The sequence below is a fragment of the Mobula hypostoma genome, chromosome 11 (assembly GCF_963921235.1).
Source record: "Mobula hypostoma chromosome 11, sMobHyp1.1, whole genome shotgun sequence".
Lineage (NCBI taxonomy): Eukaryota > Metazoa > Chordata > Chondrichthyes > Myliobatiformes > Myliobatidae > Mobula > Mobula hypostoma.
The window spans coordinates 110,854,836-110,878,631 of record NC_086107.1 but is presented as its reverse complement, the minus strand read 5'-3'; the positions used below and the strand labels follow the sequence as shown (position 1 = coordinate 110,878,631).

Sequence of the window (23,796 nt, the reverse complement as noted above, 5' to 3'; positions counted from 1 at the left end):
ACAGTAGCACATTGTAATAAAAACTGTAAATTACAATAAATACGTATTTATTTCTTTAGTATGATACAGCACGGAATAGGCCCTTCCGGCCCTTCGAAGGAACACCGCCCAGCAATCCCCGATTTAACCCTAGCCTAACCACGAAACAATTTACAATGACCAACTAACCTACCAACTAATACATCTTTGGATTGTTGGAAGAAATCGGAGCACATGAAGGAAACCCAAGCAGTCACAGGGAGAACGTAAAACTCCTGTATTGTAAAGCACTGTGCTGACCACTACTCTACAGTGCCACTGGGTAGTGAATTTGATTAAATTAAATAAATAGTGCTAAAAGAGAGGGGAAAAATACTGAGGTAGTGTTCATGCATTTATTGTCCATTCAGAAGTCTGCTGGTGGACGGGGAAAAGCTGTTCCTGAAACGTTGAGTGTGAGTCTTCAGGCTCCATTAATCCTCATTGATAGTCACAATGAGAAGAGGGCATATCCCAGGTGACTGTCACCATTCATTCTCATGCAGACGTTAACAGGAGAATAAAGAACTACAATAGAATTTATGAAAATAACTATACATAAACGAAGACTGGCAAAAATAAAACAGTTTGCAAAAGACAAATTGTGCAAATTAAATAAATTAGATTAGATTATGAGGACACTCAGGCCTCTTTTATTGTCATTTAGTAATGCATGCATTAAGAAATGATACAATATTCCTCCGGTGTGATATCACAGAAACACAGGACAGACCAAGACTGAAAAACTGACAAAAACCACGTAATTATAACATATAGTTACAACAGAGCAAGCAATACCGTAACTTGATGAAGAACAGGCCATTTAGCACGGTAAAAAAGTTCCAAGTCTCTCAAAAGTCCCATCATCTCATGCAGACGGGAGAAGGAAGAAAACTCTCCCTGCCATACCCGACCACAGTCCAACTCTGAGTCATCCGAAAACTTCGAGCTCTGACACCGAGTACTGAGCACCATCTCCGCTGAACACTTCGACCCCGGCCCTGGCTGTCAGCAGCAGGCAAAGCCGAGGATTTTGGGGCCTTCCCCTCCGGAGATTCTCGATCGCACAGTAGCAGCGGCAGCGAACCGGGCATTTTAGAAGTTACTCCAGATGCTTCTCCGTGCTCTCACGGCTGTCTCCATCAAATCAGAATTGTGCATGGCCCCTATTTAACAAATACGATATCATTTCACCGGAGAGGCTGCGCCCACTGCGTCGCGTCGCCATCTTCTCCTCCCTCCTTATTTGAAAACATGAGTCGTAGAGGTCTTAAAAGTGATTCTGTAGGTTGTAGAGTCAATTCAGAGTTGAGGTGAACAAGTTGACTGCATTGGTTCGGGTGCCTTAAACAACCTTAAAATACAAATCCTGTGCCCTGGCCCAAGACTTACTAAGGGTTAGTATCAGATCCAAGTTTACTTTTGTTTTTGTAGATTTCGGCATGCCTTTGACAAACGTCTATAGGTGCACAGTGAATAGTACCCTGACTGGCTGCATCACGGCCTGGTACGGAAACAGGTTGCCCAGGAACAGTGACAGGAAGTGGTGGATACAGCCCAGTCCATCACAGGCAAAGCCCTCCCCACCATTAAGCACATTTATGTGGAACGCTGCCAGAAGAAAGCAGCATCCATTATCAAAGAACTGCACCATCCAGGCCATGCTCTCTACCTGCTACCACCATCAGGCAGAAGGTACAGAAGCTTTAGGTCCTTAATAATGGACTCCAACATCTTCCCGATCACTGAATTCAGATCCCCCCCACCTCTCACCTCCTTCTCCCACTCCCAACGGAGTTTGAAATAGGATTATGTCTCAGTCACCATCTGTCAAGGCAAGAAATGCCCAAGGTTTTCACTTCCAACTCTTACATACAAACGCACCCACCACTAAGCTTGGTGTACCATTTGGTAAGATCCTGCCTGATCTGACTGTGACTTCACCCCTCACTCTCCCAGTTATTACCCCTTCATTAGCATCCATCATCAAGGGCCCCCACCACTCAAGCCCTGCTCTCTTCTCACTGCTGACATCAAGAAGAAGGTACAAGAGCCTCAGGACCTGCACCACCAGGTCCAGGAATAGTTATTACCCCACAACCATCAGGCTCCTGAACCAGAGGGGATAACTTCCCTCAACTTTACTCACCCTATCACTGAACTGTTCTCACAACCTATGGACTCATTTTTGAGGACTCTTCATCTCACGTTCTTTGTATTTAAGGCTTATTTATTTATTACTATTATTTTTCTTTTTATATTTGCACAGCTTGTTGTCTTTTGAAAATTGGTTGTTTGTAGTCTTTCAATGATTCAATTGGGTTTCTTTGTATTTATTGTGAATGCCCACAAGAAAATAAATTTCAGGGTTGTATATGGTGATATATATGTACCTTGATAATAAACTTACTTTGAACCTTCTAGTCCAGATGAAGAACCTCGACCTGAAACACGGACTGTCCATTTCCCTCCACAGATGCTGCCTGACCTGCTGAGTTCTTCCAGCAGTTTGCTTTTTGCTCCAGGTTATAGCATCTGCAGGTCTCGCATGTCTCCAATCTCTCACTCCCTTACTTATCAAGAATCTATCAGTCTCTCTCTTAAACATATAGAAGGCTCTGCTTTTAACAGCTTCTGAGGAGCAGAGTGCCAAGAACTCATAACTCAGAGGAAAAAAAAATTGTTTCGACTCTGTCTCCTCGCAGTAGAGCCTCCAGCAATTGGGCATTTTCACTGTGCCTTGCTGAACAGCAGTAACCTATGCATTCAAATGGCCACTTTATTTGGTACATCTGCTCGTTAATGCAAATATCGAATCAGCCAATCATGTGGCAGCAACTCAATGCAGAAAAGCATGCAGACATGGTCAAGAGGTTTCAGTTGTTGTTCAGACCAAACATCAGAATGGGGAAGGAATGTGATCTAAATGACCATTACCATGGAATGACTGTTGGTGCCAGATGGGGTGGTTTGAGTATCTCAGAAACTGCTGATCTCCTGAGATTTTTCACACACAACAGTCTCTGGGGCAAGGGTTCCCAACCTTTTGTTATGCCATGGACCCCAGGCTGGGAACCCCTGCTCTAGAGTTTACAGAGAATGGTGCAAAATACAAAAAAACAGTGAGCAGCAGTTCTGTGGGCAAAAACGTCTTGTTAATGAGAGGTCAGAGGAGAATGGCCAGACTGGTTCAAGCTGACAGGAAAACAAAAGTAACTCAAATAACCACACGTTACAATAATGGTGGGCAGAAGAGCATCTCTCAACACACATGTTGAACCTTGAAGTGGATGGGCTACAGCAGCAGAAGACCTCGAACGTACACTCAGTGGCCACTCTATTAGGCACAGGATAACCTGTCAAAGTGGCCAGTGAGCGTATTCTCAAAGTGGTCAGACTCCAGCAGAATTTCATGACTCGTGCTGTTTCATTTCCTTGGCCAGGTTTAAGCACACGATGAAAGGGCTTAGGCATACAGCACAGTTAATGGTCATCTAAAAATTCAAAAGAATCCAATCCCTTTCCAGAAACTGGCATCGCTGGCTGGTCTAGCATTTGTTCTATTCCTAGCTGACCTTGAACCAAGTGGCTTTCTGCCATTTCACAGCCAAACACCCCCGGTCGTTCTAGAACAGGTTGGATAAGGAAATCAGAATCAGGCTTAAAATCGTTGGCATATGTCATGGAATTTGTTGTTTTGCGGCTACAGGGACATTGCAATACATAATAATAAAAACTATAAATTACAAAATATATATATAAGATTAAGTTAAACCAGTAGTGTAAAAAGAGAGGGGAGAATTAGTGAGGAAGTGTTCATGGCTTCATTGTCCATTCAGAAATCTGATGGCAGAGGGGAAGAAGCTCGTCCTTGAGGTGAAAGCAGAATTCTTCACTTAAAGAAGGAAACCAGGCTAGTTTTTACACTCATTTTCCAGGTTATTCACCTGAATTCCACAGCAGACATTGTGGGGTTCCAACTTTGGTCTCAATCAAGGACTCTGCAGTAACCGTGGCACTACCTCAAGAACATGTGATGTGAGGCAGTGAAAGCAGATATACCTGGTTTGCATTTGACTCCCCCATAAGGCTGAAGAAGTGAGGTCGGGGTTGGGGGAGAAAATGGGGGGGTGGGGGAGTGCTGTGAGGACAGAGGCAGAGTTTACAACAGAGCTCATTTGAAATTGCTCCATAGAGCTTCTATTTTTAATGAATGCACCACCGGGCGGCCATCGTGCAGGAGGTGCAAGAGTCTTGGGTCCCACGCCGCCAGGTTCGGGAGCAGTTGTGGCCCTGCAGCTATCGGCATCCTGGACAAGTTTCACTCACTTCGGCGCTGAACTGACTCCGTGGCCCGCGGGCTCACCCTCGGGGTCTCCGCGACCCACGGGCTCACCCTCGGGGTCTCCGCGGCCCGCGGGCTCACCCTCGGGGTCGAGGCGGCCCGCGGGCTCACTCTCAGGGTGGAGACACAATGCCTTATACTCCATCTGGATAACTTCCAACCTTATAGCACAACTATCGATTTCTCCTTCAGGTAAACAAGGTCTTTGTTAAGTGCGGTTTCTACTGTATTTCTGTGTTTTGTCGCAAGAAAATGTACCTCAAGGTTGCACATGTGTATATAGTTTGATAATAAATTTACTTTTTCTTTCTTTCTCTTGCACATGGGCTGTTGGTCTTTTATTCTTTTTTTTTCCTTTAATTGGGTTCTTTCAGGTTTCTTGCTTTGTGGCTGCCTGTAAGCAGACAAATCTCAAGGTTGTACAATTTATACATTCTTTCATAATAAATGTACTTTGAACTTGCCTTAATTTGTTTACATTTATGTACAAGATGCCCGAGTTGATACCTGTAAAGGAACTTTGTATTAATCATAGCCCTCCAAAAGTTGTCTACTATTTTGGTTTTTAGTTTACTATCCTTCTGCTGTTCCATGGTTGGTTCCTTGCCGAGATCGCTTTCCATTTCATTCTTTGATATTGCAAAGCCACTCATAGAGTCTAAATCTACCCATTCACTTCCCGATTTGGATCCGTAATTAGTCTTTTATTCCTCTATACTAGCAGCAGCGCCAATATCTTAATTGCATCAAAAAGTCTAATTCAATGTTGTTGTGTAAAGATACCTCGATCTGAATCAAGTGTAATATTACCTGATTCTCCTATTGTGCTGAGCAAACTCGCCCACTGCAAAATGATGTTCCCATTTGTACTGGCTATGAAAGAAAAGTAGCAAGGTTAACGACTTGGTAATTTGCCAGTCGGATTTTGACAGAACAGCTCCTGGAAAGGTTCTGCAGCTTTTCTCTGTGCACGTGGTGCTTTCGTAGACTCAGTCACTTTCAGAGGCTTCGGGTGGTTAACGGTTGGCTATCAGCGAAACTGCTGCAGTACAGACATTTTCAAAATGCTTGCTCCAAGCAAAAATCTGTGCCTTGAAAAATGCTACCTCCTCCACCTCTGTCTCCACCCCCACCCCCCCAACACACACACACCATCAACAAAGAAAATTTAACTTTCCATAATTTTACAAGTTTTGAAATGCAGTACCTTCTAATGAAACTAAATTATGAACTTACTCACTGAATTTGTTTTTAGATTTTAATAAGCAAAATTTCAGCTGACACCTTGTCCGTGATTGCTGAATATTGCAAAATAACTTATTCCATTCACAGGCTTGAATAGCTGTGTATGATTTAAAATGTGCCCAAGACCAGGCCTTATCTGGGGTTACAGAATCAAAATCAGGTTTATTATCACCGGCATGTGTCATGAAATTTGTTAATTTAGCAGTTCAATGCAATACATAATATAGAAGAAAATATAATATTAAATAAAATGTAAATCAATTATAGCATACATATATTGAATAGATTAAAAATCGTGCAAAAACAAAAATAATGTATATTAAAAAAGTGAGGTACCTCACTTTTTACTGGTGTAATATTGCATGCCATCAGTATCCCTTGCTGCACATTTTGTGAAACGTCAGTTTAATCAGGGCCAGCAACATCCTGAAAGATCCCACACACCCTGCTCATGGACTGTTTGTCCCATTCCCATCAGCGAGGATGCTATGCAGACATCCCAGCTCTCCCGTAAGTTCTGGGAGTCTCCCGCATATTGATAGCGGCTCCCTGACGCCCGGAAATTATATACAATATCCCGGAAATCGATTTTTTTTGAGAGGGCGAGGGAGAGCGAGAGTGAGCATCCTGATTGGACCTATCAGTTTTCTCTGTGGGCGGGCTTTACAGTCGACCTCAAAAATAATGACAGTGTTGCTCGCTGCACTGTTTGCAACAGTGACTTTTCTATTGCCCATGGTGGGTTAAAATGTAAAAGGCGTGTTGAGGTGAGTTTAACGGGTGTCATTCGTTCATTAGCATAGCTAACGTTATTTAAACTAGCTGGCTAGCTGCTGAGGAGCTACTCTGTTGATGTCCTACATGATGAGGCCAAACTCCCTGTAGACTTGCTTAAAGTTGTAATAGAATAAACATGATAATACAATATAAGTACATATCTTAATGTCACATTTTCTGCATATACCAAACTTGGTTTACAGATTAGACAAAATCACTAAACGAAGTATTACATACACCCTTGGAGATCGACGGGGGTGGGGGGGGGGCGAGGTGCTACCTCCCTGAAATGAGTTTTTGCAGGGTGGGATGTCACATCCACACCAGGACCACCAGAGTCAAAAACAGTTCCTTTCCCCAAACAGTAAGGGTGATCAACACCTCCACCCACTGACTCCACCACTACTTTATTATTTCCCGTCAGTCACCTTATGTACAGCCCAGTGTCGCTTTATGGACGTACAATCAATCTATGTATTCATATTTATTGTGTGGGTTTTTATTACTGAGCTCTTTTTCTTCTGTGTTTTTTGAGCTGTATCGGATCCAGAGTAACGATTATTTCGTTCTCGTTACACGTGTGTACAGTAAATGACATTCAACAATCTCGAACACGTTTACCTGCTGCGTGTTTCCGAGACAAAGAACCACTGCGGATATGCCGGTTTACGCTACAAAAGAAGAGCACTTTCTTTCACGCGCTGCATTCTGGGTAGGAAGATCCGCCATTGTGTTCTACGATTAATGCACTGTTCTTGCTAAGGTCAGCCGGTTACAAACGACAGTGCCACAGGGAAGAGATAAATTCATCTGTCACTCTGGGTTCCATGGTTGCAGTCCATATCCGTCTTTGGAACATAAAACAACAACTAAAAAAGGCATAGAATAAAATCCCAATACAAAGTATTTTCCTCCGTGTCCGTTTGCATCGAGACACCGGCTCTTCATTCGGGGAGCTTCCACAATCATACTGAATATTGGAAAGAGATACTGTGACATGTTTGGATCGAGAACTTAAAATAACGACATTATGTTTCATGATTAAAGATTAGTCATTTAACTAGGCTGCACCAATTCAAAGCAATGTGTATTCCCCGATGTCAACGTTCATAGCCATTCACCAACCCTCAAACCATCTGAAGGTTCATCCTGAAAGGGTTACTACAGGATAGGGCCAAGTTGCCCGGATTTCTTGACTCCATCAACCAAATTTCAAAGCAGTTCTGCTTGTGCTAGAAGTTATTATATTAAGGGTAGAAATATTAACATTCCGATATCGAAGTAGAAAACGTAACGGTAAATTAACCATCCAATTGGTCAGGAATGAGTCGACTGTCCCGCCTTCTCCTCGGTCATTGGTCAAACGCCGATGTCTATCCAAACACATCGCAGCGAAAGTCATCCCCGCGACACCGCAATTTTGCCCCTTAAATGCATAAACAGCCTCAGAAATAAAACCTTTATTTCGCTTGAGCAAATTTACTGAATAATCTCAAACCTTGTTATGACATTATAATTATGTCTATTGGTACGTCAACCTTTAATAGAAAATGATCAACACGAGCTGCTGAATGACAAAACTCAAGTCAGTAAATGCACTCGTTTTGCAAATCCTGATATTATTATTATATTTCCCGGTAAGTATTGGATTTAAACCAACGCCAAAAATGTTTCATGCCCTATAAACTAACAAACGGTCATTTCAATCAGGACCATTTGCTGCACATGTGGTTAAACTACCTGCATTCGGTAATCAGTATATCGACTGCACTGCTGTTGCTGTGCTGCTTCCTCCGAGGACAGAGCACCCATGCAGCAGTGTGCAGGTTGCCGCCAAGACATATTGGGCGTATTCTCTTGCGCAATGCGCTCTGGGTATGAACATGTGCCATTAACGACTGCAGAATGGCGGAATTGATCCTTTTAAGATCAGATCGGGAAAATCACAACAGCAACAGAGCTTCGACAAATAGAATTACTTTTTAATTGTGCGTTCCTTGCCTGCAATGCGAGCTCCTTTCTGACTCACGAAAAGTAAAAATGCAACAACAGATACAGCGGACACGAAATGCCTTTGTTTCCCTGCTAACGTAGTCAACACACTAGGTCTGATTAGAGTTTCTGAATCTTCCTTTTAGACAAGGGCCTGAAGGGGCAGCTAATGCCATAAGAGCACACCACAGCACGCGTAGCAATGATTTAATTTCTGTGTGATGTGTTTGTTTCCCTTAAATTAAAATATTTCCTGGATCGATCATCCCACCTGATCCTTGACTAGGTTACATTTGTGCCATCAAAGATCGCTTTCTCAGTCACCCCTTCGAAATTGCAAATTTGAAATTATAAACTCCCGTCCTACTGCGCTCTTGATGTAATATGTGACTCTTACCAGACCATGAACAACTCAGTTTCGTTTTTTTCCTGCAAAAACGAGCTGAATTTTAGAATGTTACCTATAAATCACCAAGGCTGCACTTAAATAAAATACAGTTTATCCGTCAAGTGACCCTCGCCGCTATCTTATTACCAAAACCGTTTTATTTCTGATTTGCTAAGTTAAAAATCCAGATGAAATGGCATCAACCTTCAACGTTTTCTCTCTCCACAAAATCCTGCCCGACCTCCAGATCATTTCCGGCAGGTTCTGTTCACATTTCGGATTTGGACGTGAGCAATAATTTTATGTATTTGAAGCAAATTTTAGAATCTGTTTTTACTGGTTATAGCGCTTGCCAACATTGAATCTACAGAAAAAAATTGATACATTAACTTAATGAGGTTTTAATGCCTCTTTGTAAAGCTAGAAATATTGATAGGAAATCAGAATTTAATTAATTCTAAATTGACCATCATCACAAGGCGTGTCAGCCAACTGGTAAACGTAACCACACTTTAAAGGTTTTGTGGATAAAGTTATTGCTTAAGAATAAAGAATACAAAAAGAGACGATTAACTGCTGCATTCAAGATTGGTCAGAATTTCAAAAGAGGTCAGCAAACCATAATAAAGAAAACTATATTCTTAAATAATGAGAGAATTCGAAACTATAAATAGCTTATTCTGTCAGCAATGAAGAGTTATAAAATATAGCTTTTTAACAGAATCAGTTCAAAGTCGATCTCAACAATTAAACACATTCTCTCAACTAGAAGTTAATCACCCTTGCTTCTGGGCTGTGTTCCCAGATAAAGTCGTCAGCAACATTATCTGCAAACCATCATATTATAATATTAATGAAACCAATTATTTAGGAAAGTATCTCAGTCTTGGTTAACTCTTACCATTTGTATGCTAGAGAGTGGGGTGGGGGGAACCACACATATTCTACAGAATCTTAATAAGATCTTCATATTTTCAAGAGAGTACTGAACAGCCCCACTGTCATTGCAGACTGATAAAATAGTCTTCCAATATAAAGAGAGACTTGGAATATTGAGTCAGTCTTTATTAAAATGTTGCACGCTCTTGGTGGAATATTGCTGGGAATGTTTAAAAGCATGAAAGGATGAGACAGATTAGAAGGATTAATTGAGGACTCAATATCCACAGTTCAGTGGTACGAGATTAAATATATAGACCTGAGGGCTGGATAATGTCTTTGCTCGGAGAGGTGTGAGTTCACTTAAAATAGAAGCAAAGTCAACATTCAGAATTAGATTGGATAAGGGGGTGAAGGAAAGGGGCAGAAAGGATAAAGGAACAGTTACTAAACATGATTCGAACTCTTTGATTCCATGCAGAATTAACACTGACACAGATTTAATGAATGATTAATTGGCAGGTCGTCTTTTTTTTAAATTAAACTGCGCAATTCAATACCTAAAACAATAAAGGATCCAGACTCAGTTGACACTTTTAAACGCCAGCTCAAAATCTATTTATTTAACCAGGCTTTTAATTAATATCTTTCTGTCTTTTATTTTCATGTTTGCATTTTATCCCATTGTAATGTACTTTGAACTACATCGCCTGGATGAGAAGAGCTATAAATGAGTTGTTATTATTATTATTATTATTATTATTATTACTACTACTACTCCAATAACTCCGCCATGGATGGCCCCAAGCCCGGCTCCGAAAGAAGGAGAGTTGGGCATTGGGTTCACAACTTCATCCCGCAAAAACCCAGGGCTACAGAAACGCCAAAGACCTCTTCCCTGCAAGGGGCTGGATCTTCGAAGGTGAGCTATACCTGGGGACAATTTGAAATACTGGCCCAGGACAGAGGACTCTGGCAAGCTCCTGTTGGCAGCCTATGCCCCTGGTAAGAGGTGATGGGCTTAAAGGAAGATTGATCCCACGTTGTAACTTAAATGCATCGCAAGTCTCCCACCCACCCGCCTTATAGGCTCATCAGGCCGGTGCTTATGCCGGTTTCAGTGGCGTGAAGCGACTGAGTACGAGACTCCACGCCCGCCCCCCAGATAGGACGCCAGTCTATCGCGAGGTTAACCCCCAGCATTTTGCCGGTACCCATTTTCAGCTGGGTGGACTAAGTGCCTTGCTCAAGGACACAATACAGTGCCTCGGCTGGGGCTCGATCTCACGACCTTCAGATCACTAGTCCAACACCTTAACCACCTGGCCACACGCCACACACCTACCCCCAGTACATCGTCCTTTTCTGCTAATGCAGCAAGTTCTAGTCGAGGGAATGAAATTTTGTGGCATTGGCTGTAAACAGGTCCAACATAATGCAGGTCTCCAAGGCTGTGTATTTCCTTATGCTAGTGAAATGATGGCAATAACAGGATTGCAATGCCGGCCACACTTCTACAAAGAACGACCCAGGTTGTAATATTGCACCCTTCTCACCGGAGCAAACCTTACGGCGCAGTTCAATTACAGCCAGAGGATACGGTACAAAAACTTTATGGTATAGTTCAGTTATAGTCTGTGGTTCCACGCACTGCGTCACTACATCCAATTTTACACATCACCGCCAGACCCGAGACCGTGGTTAGCGTCAATGAGCGACCATTAGCAAATCACAATGCAAGCCAATAAACAGCTATACAGAAATTTGAAAGGTTAATACGTTTTTATGCAGACATTTTAGGAAGGTGTGTCCACAGGGTGCTCCTGTGTTTTCCAAAGTGAATCCTATGCATGTCAATTGCATCACCGTCTCGCAAGTCAACAGTGAGAAATTCAGAATCACGCCTTACCTGTGCAAGGTGTTCGATTGGTGAGCCCTCCTCTCCTGCACGCTGTAGCAACTGGTCTTGGGTTCCATGATCTCCTTGTGTTCGGCCAGCATGGTTGAAGCCGCTGTGGTGATGATGGCAACTCCGTCCCTGACCCTGGCCGGGAGTCCGTAATCCCATTCGTCGTAGGAAACAGAAATTAATCCCGTCGGGAACTCTGGTAAAATGATGTCTGTATTCCCAGTCACCGTGCTGGGCACAATCCAGATATAACCATAGCCCGTCAGGCCAACGGACTCGGCCACTTCAAAAATATAAGTGGCCTCATCCTTAGTGCAAAACAAGAGGATGACTGGGCTCTGTAACTTCTTCAGCTGGTTTTGGATCTTGGTCTCACGATCATCCACCGAAATGTCCAGTGACATGACCTCCTCCATCTCCCAACCAACAAAACTGTTCTCGATGGTGCTTCGGATCTTATTGATAAACTCCTGGTATCCAGGGAAATAACTTGTTACAATGGAAAAAATGTACCAGTCGTACTCTTCCATAACGTTCAGCATCACTGAGGCCTGCTGCTCAATGGAGGGACCAAACTGGAAGAACATCGATGAGTCATCCTACAACACAAACCAGAGCAGAGGGATTAGTTTTTTAAATTTTGTTATAACAGGCCCTTCCGTCCCCAAATGCCCACGCCGCCCAGTTATACCCAAGTGACCAATTAACCTACTACACTGTACATCCTTGGAACGTGGGAGGAAACCGCAGCACCTGGAAGAAACCAGAGCACCTGGAGGAAACCCACGCATTCTCGGGAAGAGCTCACAAACTCCTTAGAAGACATAGCAGGAATTGAACTGGTGACTTCATAGCGTTTTGCTAACCGCTATGCTATGGTTCGCCTTATGAGACCATGTCAGCTATTGCACTGACACGCTCCCTTCCGCTACAGAACATCGTTCAGTGTTTCTGATTGCATTCTAACCTTTTCCATCCCTCCCCTTTTCATTGGTCCCCACACCCACCGCCCCCCCCACCCCCGTCCAAAGAAAAGGCAAAAGGCATGATGGAAAGAAGCTGCAGAGCCATCTCCATCATGGCCACTAGTCTCCCCTCTATCAAGGACATCTTCAAATGGCGATGCCTGAAAAAGGACCATGAAGGACCCCACATCACCCAGGACCTGCCCTCTTCTTGCCACCATCAGAGAGAAGATGGTGCACATTTACTGTTTCAAGAACTGCTTCTGAACAGACCATGGACACTACTTTGCTATTTAGCTCTTTTTTTTTTTGCTTATTTATTGACCTAGTTGATATATTATTCTTATTTGCAGTAGTTTTTATGCATTGCATTGCACCTCTGCCACAACACAACAAGTTTCTCAACATACAAGGGGACTTGGAAGTACTGGAGCAGGATTCCCTGAAGGTTATCTGGCAGGTTGAGTCGGTGCCAGGGAAGGCAAAGGCAACATCAGCATTCATTTCGAGAGGACTAGAATATAAAAGCAAGGATGTTATGCTGAGGCTTTATAAGGCACTGGTCAGACCTCACTTGGAGTATTATGAGCCCCTTATTTAAGAAAGGATGTGCTTTCAGGGGATGTTCTCGAGAATGATCGCAAAAGGTTGGTTCGCAGATGCAGCAGGTTATCGAGAAGGCAAACTGAATGTTGGCCTTCGTTGCAAGAGGGACTGAGTTTAAGAGCAGGGAGGATATGCTGCAACTGTACCAGGTACCGGTGATGCCACTGGGCTACTGCGTGCAGTTCTGGTCTCCTTACTTGAGGAAGGATGTACTAGGTTTGGAGGTGGTACAGAAGAGGTTCACCAGGCTGATTCCAGAGATGAGGGGGTTAGACTATGAGGAGCAATTAAGTCTCCAGGGACTGTACTTGCTAGAATTCAGAAGAATGAAAGTAGATCTTATAGAAACATATAGAATTATGAAAGAATAGAGACAGGGAAGTTGTTTCCACTGATAGGTGAGACTAGAACTAAGGGACATAGCCTCAAGATTTGGGGGAGTAAATTTAGGACGGAGATGAGGAGGAACTGCTTTTCCCAAAGAGTGGTGAATCTGTGGAATTTTCTGCTCAATGAAGCAGTGGAGGCTGGGGAAAAGGCAGGGAGGTGGGGATGAGTCCATGGCCAGATCAGCCATGATCTTATTGAATGGCAGTTTAGGGTCGATGGGCCAGATGCCCGACTCCTGTTCCTATTTCTTACGTTCTTATGATCCCGGGATTGAAAGGGTTAATGTTTGAGCTCCGTATTCAATATTTCAGTAACATTTGAGTGATATTGTAAATATATTGTTTGATTAAGCATTCTTTGTTTAAATAATTCATTACAAGTTATATGTAACAGTATGCAAATAGCATACATCATCACACTGCCACAAGCGCGCCACGTTTAAAGTAAAAACGAACGTACACAAGTTATCTCCCGGCTCCCTTGTCTTCCTTTCAATTAGTTCTTATGTTTTGGAGTTATGAACCATACCAGTAGCACTGAGGAAGTTTAAAATGAACCTGATATGACTACCTACCTGTTGAATCGCAGCAAAATATTCGAGTTAAAAAAAGCTCAGCGAGACGTTCAAGTTTTTTAAAAAGCACAGCAAGATATTTGAGTTTTTAAAAAAGTAGCACAGCGTGTGTTCCTCACTCTGCGTTTAACACAGATGAGTTTTTTTTAAATGACAGAAAACAGATAAATTCATGAGTTCACAATGAACAACAGTGCGCGCGGCCTCTCCGGTGATGAGTATCTGTTATCTGTCAAGTAGGGGACCGTGCACAATCCTGATTTGATGGAGACGGACATGAGAGCACAGCGGAACATCTGGAAAACTTCTGAAATGCCCACTTTGCTACCGCTGCTACTGTGTGGTAACCAGAATCTCCGGAGCTGAAGGCCCCGAAATCCTCGGCTTTGCATGTTTCGGCGGCCGGGGAGAGGTCAAAGGCGCTCTGCAGAGGATGGCACTCGGGAGGCTGTATCGGACAGGCTGCTCGGAAGCTTGGAGTTTTCAGACGGATGGACTCAGTGTCGGCTGTGGTCGGCTGCTTCCAAGGTATCGGCAAGTTGACGGTGCCTGGAGGTTTATGGCAGGGAGTTTCTTCCTTTTGCCACCTGCTATCGGGAAGTTGGGAGTCGATGGACTCAGGACTTTGAGACTTGTTTTTACTGTGCCTATGGTCTGTTCTTTATCAAATTATGGTATTGCTTTGCACTGCTGTAACTATATGTTATAATTATGTGGTTCCGTCAGTGTTAGTCTTTGGTCTGTCTCGTTTTCTGTGATATCACTCTGGAGAAACACTGTATCATTTCTTAATGCATGTATGCATTTCTAAATGACAATAAAAGAGGACTGAGTGTTCTCATAATCTAAAAATTAGAAATTAAAATTAGGAAGTACCAGGTGATAATAATTTTAATAAATTAAAAACAAGCAGAAAGGGCTGGCTACAACGCTAAGGTAGACGTGGTCGATTGCACAAGAGGTAACTGGATTTTGTATACTGAGTATTTAACCCTAGCTAATCATGGGACAGTTTACAACAACCAATTCACCTACCCGATACATCTTTGCACTGTGGGAGAAAACCAGAGTACCTGGAGAAAACTAATGCATTCCATCGGGAGGGCACACAAACTTCTTACAGAAAACGCTAGGATTGAACACCAAACTCCGATGCCCTGAGCTGTAATAGCGTCGCTCTAACTGCTAGGCTACCATGGCAGCCCTCTTGCTTCTCACCCTCCCCACCTCCCCCACCCCCCCAGCAAACTCACATTAGGATATGGAAACCCTAAACCAATCCTGTACTTGTCCTTTGTCCCCACAGTGACTCAGTAAAGGAAGTCTCGATTCCAGATAGTGATTAGAAACAGAATTTTTTTCCTGTTTCTGCTGACCTTCGGACCGCATTGGTCACTGACACAAAAAAATGACATCTTTCACCGTATGTTTCAGTGTCATCGTCATCATGTGCCGTGTTGTATGACATCATCATCATGTGCCGTATCATATAACATCATCATTATGTGCCATATTGTATGACATGGGCAATCGTGGTCTTTGACCTTGACTGTACTTGGCAAATTTTTCTACAGAATTAGTTTGCCATTGCCTTCTTCTGGGCAGTGTCTTTACAAGACGGGTGACCCCAGCCATTATCAATACTCTTCAGAGATTGTCCGCCTGGCATCAGTGGACACATAACCAGGACTTGTGATATGCACCAACTGCTCAGACGACCATCTGCCACCTGCTACCATGGCTTCACAAGACCATGATAGGGGACTAAGCAGGTGCTACACCTTGCCCAAGTGTGACCTGCAGGCTAGCAGAGGGAAGGAGCACCTTACACCTCCTTTGGTAAAAATATATCTCCACCCCGCCACCTGTGAGGTTTCGATGTACATGTGAGAAATAAAGCTAATCTTTAAGATCTTTTAAGATGTTCTTGGACACTGAGTCCAACATAACGTTCAACTTCAACACCCAAAACACAAGAGATTCTGCAGATACTGGATATCCAGATCAACCCACACAAAATGCTAGAGGAATTCAGCAGGTCAGGCAGTATCCATGGAGAGGAATAAAGAGCCGATGTTTTGAGCTGAGACCCATCATCAGGACTGGAAAGGAAAGGGGAAGCAGTAAAAAGAAGACGGGCGAAGGGAAGGCGATGGGTGAAACCAGGTGAGGGGGAAGGTAGGTGGGTGGAGAACCAACACCTTATATTTCACCTGGCTAGCCTCCAGTAGGATGCCCTTCATTGATTACAGCTCAGCAGTTAACAGCATCGTACCTTCAAAACTAATCAGTAAACTCCATGACCTGGGTCTCAATAATTCCTTGTGCAATTGGATCCTGGATTTTCTCAGCTGTAGACCCAGTCAGTTCAGACTGGCAGAAACATCTGCTCCACAATCTCCACCAGCACAGGAGCACCGCAGGGATGTGTACTTAGCCCCCTGCTCTACTCGCTTTACAACCATGACTGTGGGGCTGAGTACAGCTCCAACACCATATGCAGTATAAGTCTATTGAAGACACCACTGTTGTGGGCTGCATCTAAGGTGGTGATGAATCAGCACACAGGAGGGAGATTGACAATCTGGCAGAGTGGTGTCATAACAACAACCTCTCACTCAATGTCAACAAGATCAAGGAACTAATTGTAGACTTCAGGAGGTGGAAATCAGAGGTCCATGAGCCAGTAATCATCGGAGGATCAGAGGTGGAGAGGGTCAATAACTTTAAATTCCTGGGTGTAACTATCTAAGAGGACCTGTCCTGGACCCAACGTATAAATACAAATGCAAAGAAAGCACGACCCCAACTCTCCTTCCTCAGGAGTCTGCGGGGATTTGGCACGTCGTCGAAAACCCTGGCAAACTTTGATGGATGTGTGGTGGAAAGTACCCTGGCTGGATATACTATACCTTTGAGTGGAAAATCCTACAGAAGTTAATGGATTTAGCCCAATACATCACAGGTAAACTCTCCCAACCATTGAGCACAGCTACATGAAATGTTACTGTAGAGAAGCAGCATCCATCATCAGAGATCCTCACCACCCAGGCCATGCTCTTTCCTCACTGCTGCCATCAGGTAGAAGGTACAGGAGCCTCAGGACTCACACCACCAGGTTCACGAACAGTTACTACCCCTCAACCATCAGGCTCTTGAATAAAAGGGAATAGCTACACTCATTCTATTTTTGTTGTTCCCACAACCCATGGTCTCTTTATCTTGTTACTTCATGCTTGTTATTTATCACTATTTATTTATATCTGTATTTGCACAGTTTGTCGTCCATTGATCCTGTTTACAGTTACTGTTCTATAGATTTGCTGAGTATGCCTGCAGGAAAATGAATCTCAGGGTGGTATGTGGTGATATGTATGTACTCTGATAATAAATTTTACTTTGAACTTGGCAGCAACCAAAATCAATTTCTCTAAATTTCAGTAATTTATCTCCCACTCGTCCTCCTCTCTTTTTCCATTCCCCAGTCTGGCTCCCCTCTTACCCCTTCTCGTCTCCTCACCTGCCTATCACCTCTGTCTGGTGCCCCTCCTCTTTCCCGATCTCCCATGGTCCACTGTCCTCTCCTATCAGATTCCTTCTTCTTCAACCCGTATACATTTCCACCTATCATCTCCCAGCTTCTCACTTCAACCCCCTCCCCCCCACCACATTTTCAGCCAGTGAGTTTCACAGGATAATGACCCACTTCATACAGAAGCCTTTCTTCACAAACACAGGCCTTTAGCCATTGGCTTAAAACTCCGATCTTTAAGATGCATGCTTCTCCAAACCTGACATGCCCTAGAGACTGGTAGAATTTGGGGTGCCACGGTAGTGTATTGGTCAGCACAACGCTATTACAGCTTGGGGTGTCGGAGTTTGAAATTCAATTCCAACGTCACCTGTAAGGAGTTTGTATATTCTCCCTGTGACTGCATGGTTCAAAGAGGTAATGGTCAGTAGGTTAATTTGTCATTGTAACTTGTCCTGTGATCAGTCTCGTGTTAAATTAGTGGATTGCTGTCTGCACTCACTGTACCTCTAAATAAATAAAATTAAAATAACTGTACAACTAATTTTTTCTTTTAAAAGCATGAGAAAGACTGCAGATGCTAGAAATCCAAAGCAGCACACACAAAATGCTGGAGGAACCCAGCAGGTCGGGCAAAATCTATGGAAGAGAGTAAACAGTCAATGTTTCAGGCTCAGACCCTTCATCATCAGGACTGAGAAGGAAGCGGGAAGTTGCCAGAATAAAAAACTGGGGGGGTGAGGGGAAGAGGCTAGCTGGAAGGTGATGGGTGAAGCCAGGTGGGAGGGAAAGGTCAGGGGCTGGAGAAGAAGGAATCTGATAGCAGAGGAGAGTGGACCATCGGAGAAACGGGGAAGGAGGAGGGGACCCAGGGAAAAGTATTAGGCAGGTGAAAAGAAGTAAAAGGTCAAAGTGGGGAATACAAGCAGGGAAGGGGGAATATTGTTTACCGGAATTAGCGATATTCATGCCACCAGGTTGGAGGGTACCCAGACAGAATATGAGGTATTGCTCTTCCACCCTGAGGGTGGCCTCATTAAACTAATCTTTAAATATTTTTCAGACCCATCCATTATATATTAGGCCTTGAGGACGAGACTGTCTTTAGGAAGGAAGCAAAATGGAGGCAAGGAAATCACTGTCTTGATAACGACAAAGGAATGTCAGTCACGTTTCAGCTGCCTTGCTGTGATAGGTGTCACAACCGTGGACACTGCCGCAGAGTCTGGCTGCTCGCGCACGTGGGCAGCTGAAAGAAGATGGCAGTCACGCTTGTGAGGATTCTAGCCATTTAGGGATTCTTTGTAATTGTATTTAACCCTCTTCTTTCTGTTTCAGTCTTGTCAAGTCTTCATTGAGAAGCACAGCAATGACAATGCTCCCTGATTACCTTATTCCACATTCCAGGAAAGAAAATTAATGATTTAGCTAGACACTGGTCAAGGAGCAGATTTAATTTAGTTCCAGGTTTCAAAATTATGAGGGGTATAGATAGGGTAATTGCAATCAGATTTTTTCCACTGAGGTTGGGTAGGACTACAACTAAAGGTCATGGGTCGAGGGTGAAAGGTGAAATGTTTAAGGGGAACATGAGGGGAAACTTTTTCACTCAGAGGGTCCTGAGAGTGTGGAACAAGCTGCGAAGGCGAGATTGATCTCAACGTTTAAGAAAAAGTACATGGATGGTCGGGGTATGGAGGACTATGGTCCTGGTGCAGTTTGATGGGAGTAGGCAGTATAAATAGGTTGGCACAGACAAGACAACTCGAAGCACCTGTTTCTGTGCTGTACTTTTCTATGATCCTACGACTCTATAGCTTTCGAGCCGCAGTGACAGCTTAGTTTTTAGTTAGTTTGAGAATTTTCAGTTTGCGGCCCGGTCGGCCTAGCGTTTATTTTTTTCTCTTAGTTGGGTACAGTTCTTAGGAAAGCCCTGTCAACCATTCATTCCATGTCTATGTCCTTCCAGCTACACTTGGGCCATCACTGAACTCCTGTCAATAGGTGTGTCAATTACCGTGTCTCAGTTTAAGCTCCAGGCTAACCTTGAGCAAGAAACAACATCAACCACGTCAGTGAGGCACCTGAGTTTGGTCAGGGTCATGAAAGTTGCTTCACCGTTGGAAAGCAAAGACACCCTTTTACTGACTGAATCCTGACCTCAGCCACTCCTGGTGGTCCAACGTGTTTTATGCTCAGTGGTGTATATCCTGTAATGAGCAAAGACCTGCAGAAGCTGGAAATAATCAGCAGGTCGGGCAGCGCATATGGAGGGAGAAAGTTATTACCTCAGATTCAGAGGGTTTCATCAGTCATACATATCAAGTCAGAAATAGCAAGCTAGCAATGATCAAGTGGCCTGCTTTAGGACAGAGAACAGCTTGATGCCGCAAAACGACAAATTTCACTTCATAAACACAAGTGATTCTGCAGATGCCGGAAATCTTAAGGAGCTTGCACACAACATGCTGGAGGAACTCAGCGGGTCAGACAGAATCTATGGAAATGGATGAACAGTCAACGTTTCAGACCCGGACTCTTCATCAGGACTGGAAAAGACAGGGAAAGAAGTCAGAATAAGAAGGTGGAGGGAGGGGAATAAGAAGATTTCACATCATATAAGATGGTGGTGATAAATCTGATTCTGATTCTGAACTCCCTGTTCTTTAAAAGTTCAAAGTGAATTTTATTAACAAAGTACAGAAATGTCATCATATACTACCCTGAGATTCATTTTCTTGCAGGCATTTACAGGAGAACAATGAAATCAGTGAAACATTAAACATATTGATTCTACCATACTTCTCTTTATGACCAGACAAGGCAGATTAAAGTCAGATCTGAAAATTGTTAAACGTTGAAGAGTGTAGAACACTCAACTTCAAGATTATTGTCATTCATGTATATTGCCAAATGGGACAATGTTCCTCCAGAGCAAGGTGCAGAACATATAACTCACGCATGAAGTAATATTACCACAAATAAGTTAAGAAATAATAAAATATATTCCAGAAGATTGACATTTAGTAAAAGGGTGCACTTACAAGCTCAAGAGCAAGAACAGTGTAATGCTACTGGCGCTTCACAAGTGATAAGATCCAGGTGGTGGCAGGGAGTTCAGTAGTCTTAGGGCCTGGTGGGAGAAGCTGTTTCCCATCCCTACAGTCCTTGTCCTAATGCTACGGTACCTCCTGTCTGATGGTAAGGGGGTCAAATAGGTTGTTGGACAAAAAGGAGGGATTCTTGACCACGCTAAGGGCTCTGTGTATGCAGCACACCTGATAAATATTTCCGATGGCTGAAAGAGAAAGCCCAGTGATCCTCACAATCCTTTGTAGGGACTTTCAGTCGGATGCCTCGCAATTCCCCGATGGGAATCAGACGGTCATATTTCACAATATTTCAAAGTATCAACCCCCATCGAAAATTAAATTATCTGGAATCGGTTTGCTTTGCAATTAATTACCTCATTGGAGTAAATTAGCAGATTACCACTCTAAAATCTGATTACTGACATGTCACAATGAATATTTAACCAGAATCAGCTCCGGAGAAGCCCTCGCACGAGTTAGAGCAATACAGAGCATTCGGTAAGTTTTCATCAAATGACTGGCGTGCTGAGGTTGCTCTGGTGAATTGAATTAAATTGGCTTTACTTCTTACATCCTTCACATACATGAGGAGTAAAAATCTTTATGTTATGTCTCCATCTAAATATGCCATGTGCAATCATAGTAATTTATAATAATTTATAATAAATGGAACAGTATACTCAAATCAGCATGAGTTCATTAGTCTGATGGCCTGGTGGAAGAAGCTGTCCCGGAACCTGTTGGTCCTGGCTTTTATGCTGCGGTACCGTTTCCCGGATGGTAGCAATTGGAATAGATTGTGGTTGGGATGGCTTGGGTCCCCAGTGATCCTACACATCTGTCCTTCTAAATGTCCTGAATCATGGGAAGTTCACAACTACAGATGCGCTGGGCTGTCCACACCACTCCCTGCAGGGTCCTGCCATTAAGGGAGGTACAGTTCCCATACCAGGCAGTGATGCAGCCACTCAGTTGTTCCCCTGTAGAAAGTTCTTGGGATTTGGGGGCCCATACCAAACTTCCTCAACCATCTGAGGTGAAAGAGGCGCAGTTGTGCCATTTTCAGCACACAGCTGGTGTGTACAGACCACGTGAGGCTCTCGGTGATGTGGATGCAGAGAAACTTGAAGCTGTTCACCCTCTCAGCCCCAGATCCATTGATGTCAATAAGAGTTAGCCCGTTTCCATTCCTCCTGTAATCCACAACCAGCTCCTTTGTTGAGAAGCATTGTGGGAAGCTCTGAGGATCATCCAACACCTTCCTGGGATCAGAATACCAAGCACCTCTGCTCCAACCACTAAAAATGGAAATTCATGGTGGCCAACCATGTTAATTCCTATCCCCATTGCCATTCCGACATGCTGGTCCATGGCCTCCTCTTCTGCCATGATGAGGCCCCTCAAGCAACACCTTGCGCCCCGCTTAAGTAGCCTCCAACCCGATGGCATGAACATCAATTTCTGCTTCTAGTAATTTTTCCCCTCTCCTTTCCCCCTTCTTCTATCCTGCACTCTGGCTTCTAACATCTTCTCCTCACCTGCTTATCACCTCCCCCTGGTGCCTCTCCTTCTTCCCTTTCTCCCATGGTCCATTCTCCTCTCCTATCAGATTCCTTCTTCTCCAGCCCTTTACTTCTCCACCCACCTATCATCTTCTATAGCTTGTCCTCCTTCCCCTCCTCCCCCATCTTTTTATCCTCGTGTCTTCCCCCTTCCTTTCCAATCTGGATGAAGAGCCTCGGCCCAAATCGCCGACTGTATATTCATTTCCCGTACGTGTTGCCTGACCTGCTGTCTTCCTCCAGCGTTTTGTGCGTGTTGCTCAGAATACCAATGCTTAACCATTCATCTTCTAGGGAGCCAGGGAGAGGTGACAGCTTTACTTCATTTTGTGATATTGAGTGGGCCTGGAGTTAGTCTTTACTCATCAAAGATGCCGCAGAAGTACCAAACGATGGGCACTCTTTAACTCTCCTTAGCAAAGGGAAAGAGGCAATAAATTAGGAAGAAAAACTGTTATCAGAAGAAGTGTTTATCTGCCTTCTCTGTGTTTACTTCCAGTCATCAATCAAAACTTGACGGTGTAACAGGCTTTGACTGTGACTCTCTCTCTTTCTCACAGTACCAGACGTTGACTCGTGAGAGCTGAACACTAGGGATCCTGCAGATGCTAACTCTAACCCTAAACTTCAGCAACACACACACACACACACACACACACACACACACACGATGCCAGAGGGACTCAGCAGGTCGAGCAGCATCTACGAAGGGGAAGAAACAGTTAACGCTTCAAACCGGGAGTCTTCATCTGGGCGGCGCTGATGAAGGGCCTCGGCCCAAAATGTTGACTGCTTACTTCCCTCCATAGATGCTGCCGGGCTCATTGAGTGAGGACAGAGAACGTAGTTCAAAGGTCAAAGTTCAATGTAATTTTATGTCGCCAGATACTACTGTGAGATTCATTTTCTTGCAGGCATTCACAGTAGAACAAGGAAGTACAATAGCATCAATGAAAGACAACACGCAGACACAGACTGATAAACAACCAACGTGCAAAAGAAGACAAACTGTGCAAATTATAATAATTTTTTTAAATGCATACTGTACATGCATACATACGGAGAAGATGAGCTGCAGTCCTTGAAAGTGAGTCCATAGTTTGTGGAATCAGATCAGTGTTGGGGTGAGTGAAGTTCTGGTCAGGACATAGTATATTACAGAGTACAGGCCCTCAGCCCACGATTTTACTCTAAGATTAATCTAACCCTTCCCTCCTACATAGTTCTCCTTTTTTTCACTCATTTATGCACCTATCCAAGAGTTACTTTAATGTCCCTGCACACCCACCACTCTCTGAGTAAAGAGCTTACCTCTGACATCCTGCCTGTATTTCCCTCCAATTACCTTAAATTACAGTATGCTCCCTTGCAATAGCCATTTTGGGAAGAGTCCCTGCAGTATTATGTGTGTTGCTGAACATGCAATCAAATGTCCACACACAGACCAACTGTTAGTTGTGTGCAGTCACGATAATGAGCCTTCAGCTCTGGTAACCACGAGGTTGGTGCTGAGTTGGAGAGA

At 43.7% G+C, this 23,796-nt stretch overlaps 1 protein-coding gene across 1 annotated transcript in view; it reads right to left on the bottom strand.

The window, feature by feature from the left end:
- Window positions 1-23,796, bottom strand: part of LOC134354104 (glutamate receptor ionotropic, NMDA 2B-like) — a 614,023-nt gene that overhangs the window by 250,670 nt on the left and 339,557 nt on the right. The window contains exon 5 of the mRNA XM_063062883.1: window positions 11,554-12,152. Within this exon, the coding sequence (XP_062918953.1) occupies window positions 11,554-12,152 (599 nt within the window). The remainder of the gene's footprint in view (window positions 1-11,553; window positions 12,153-23,796) is intronic.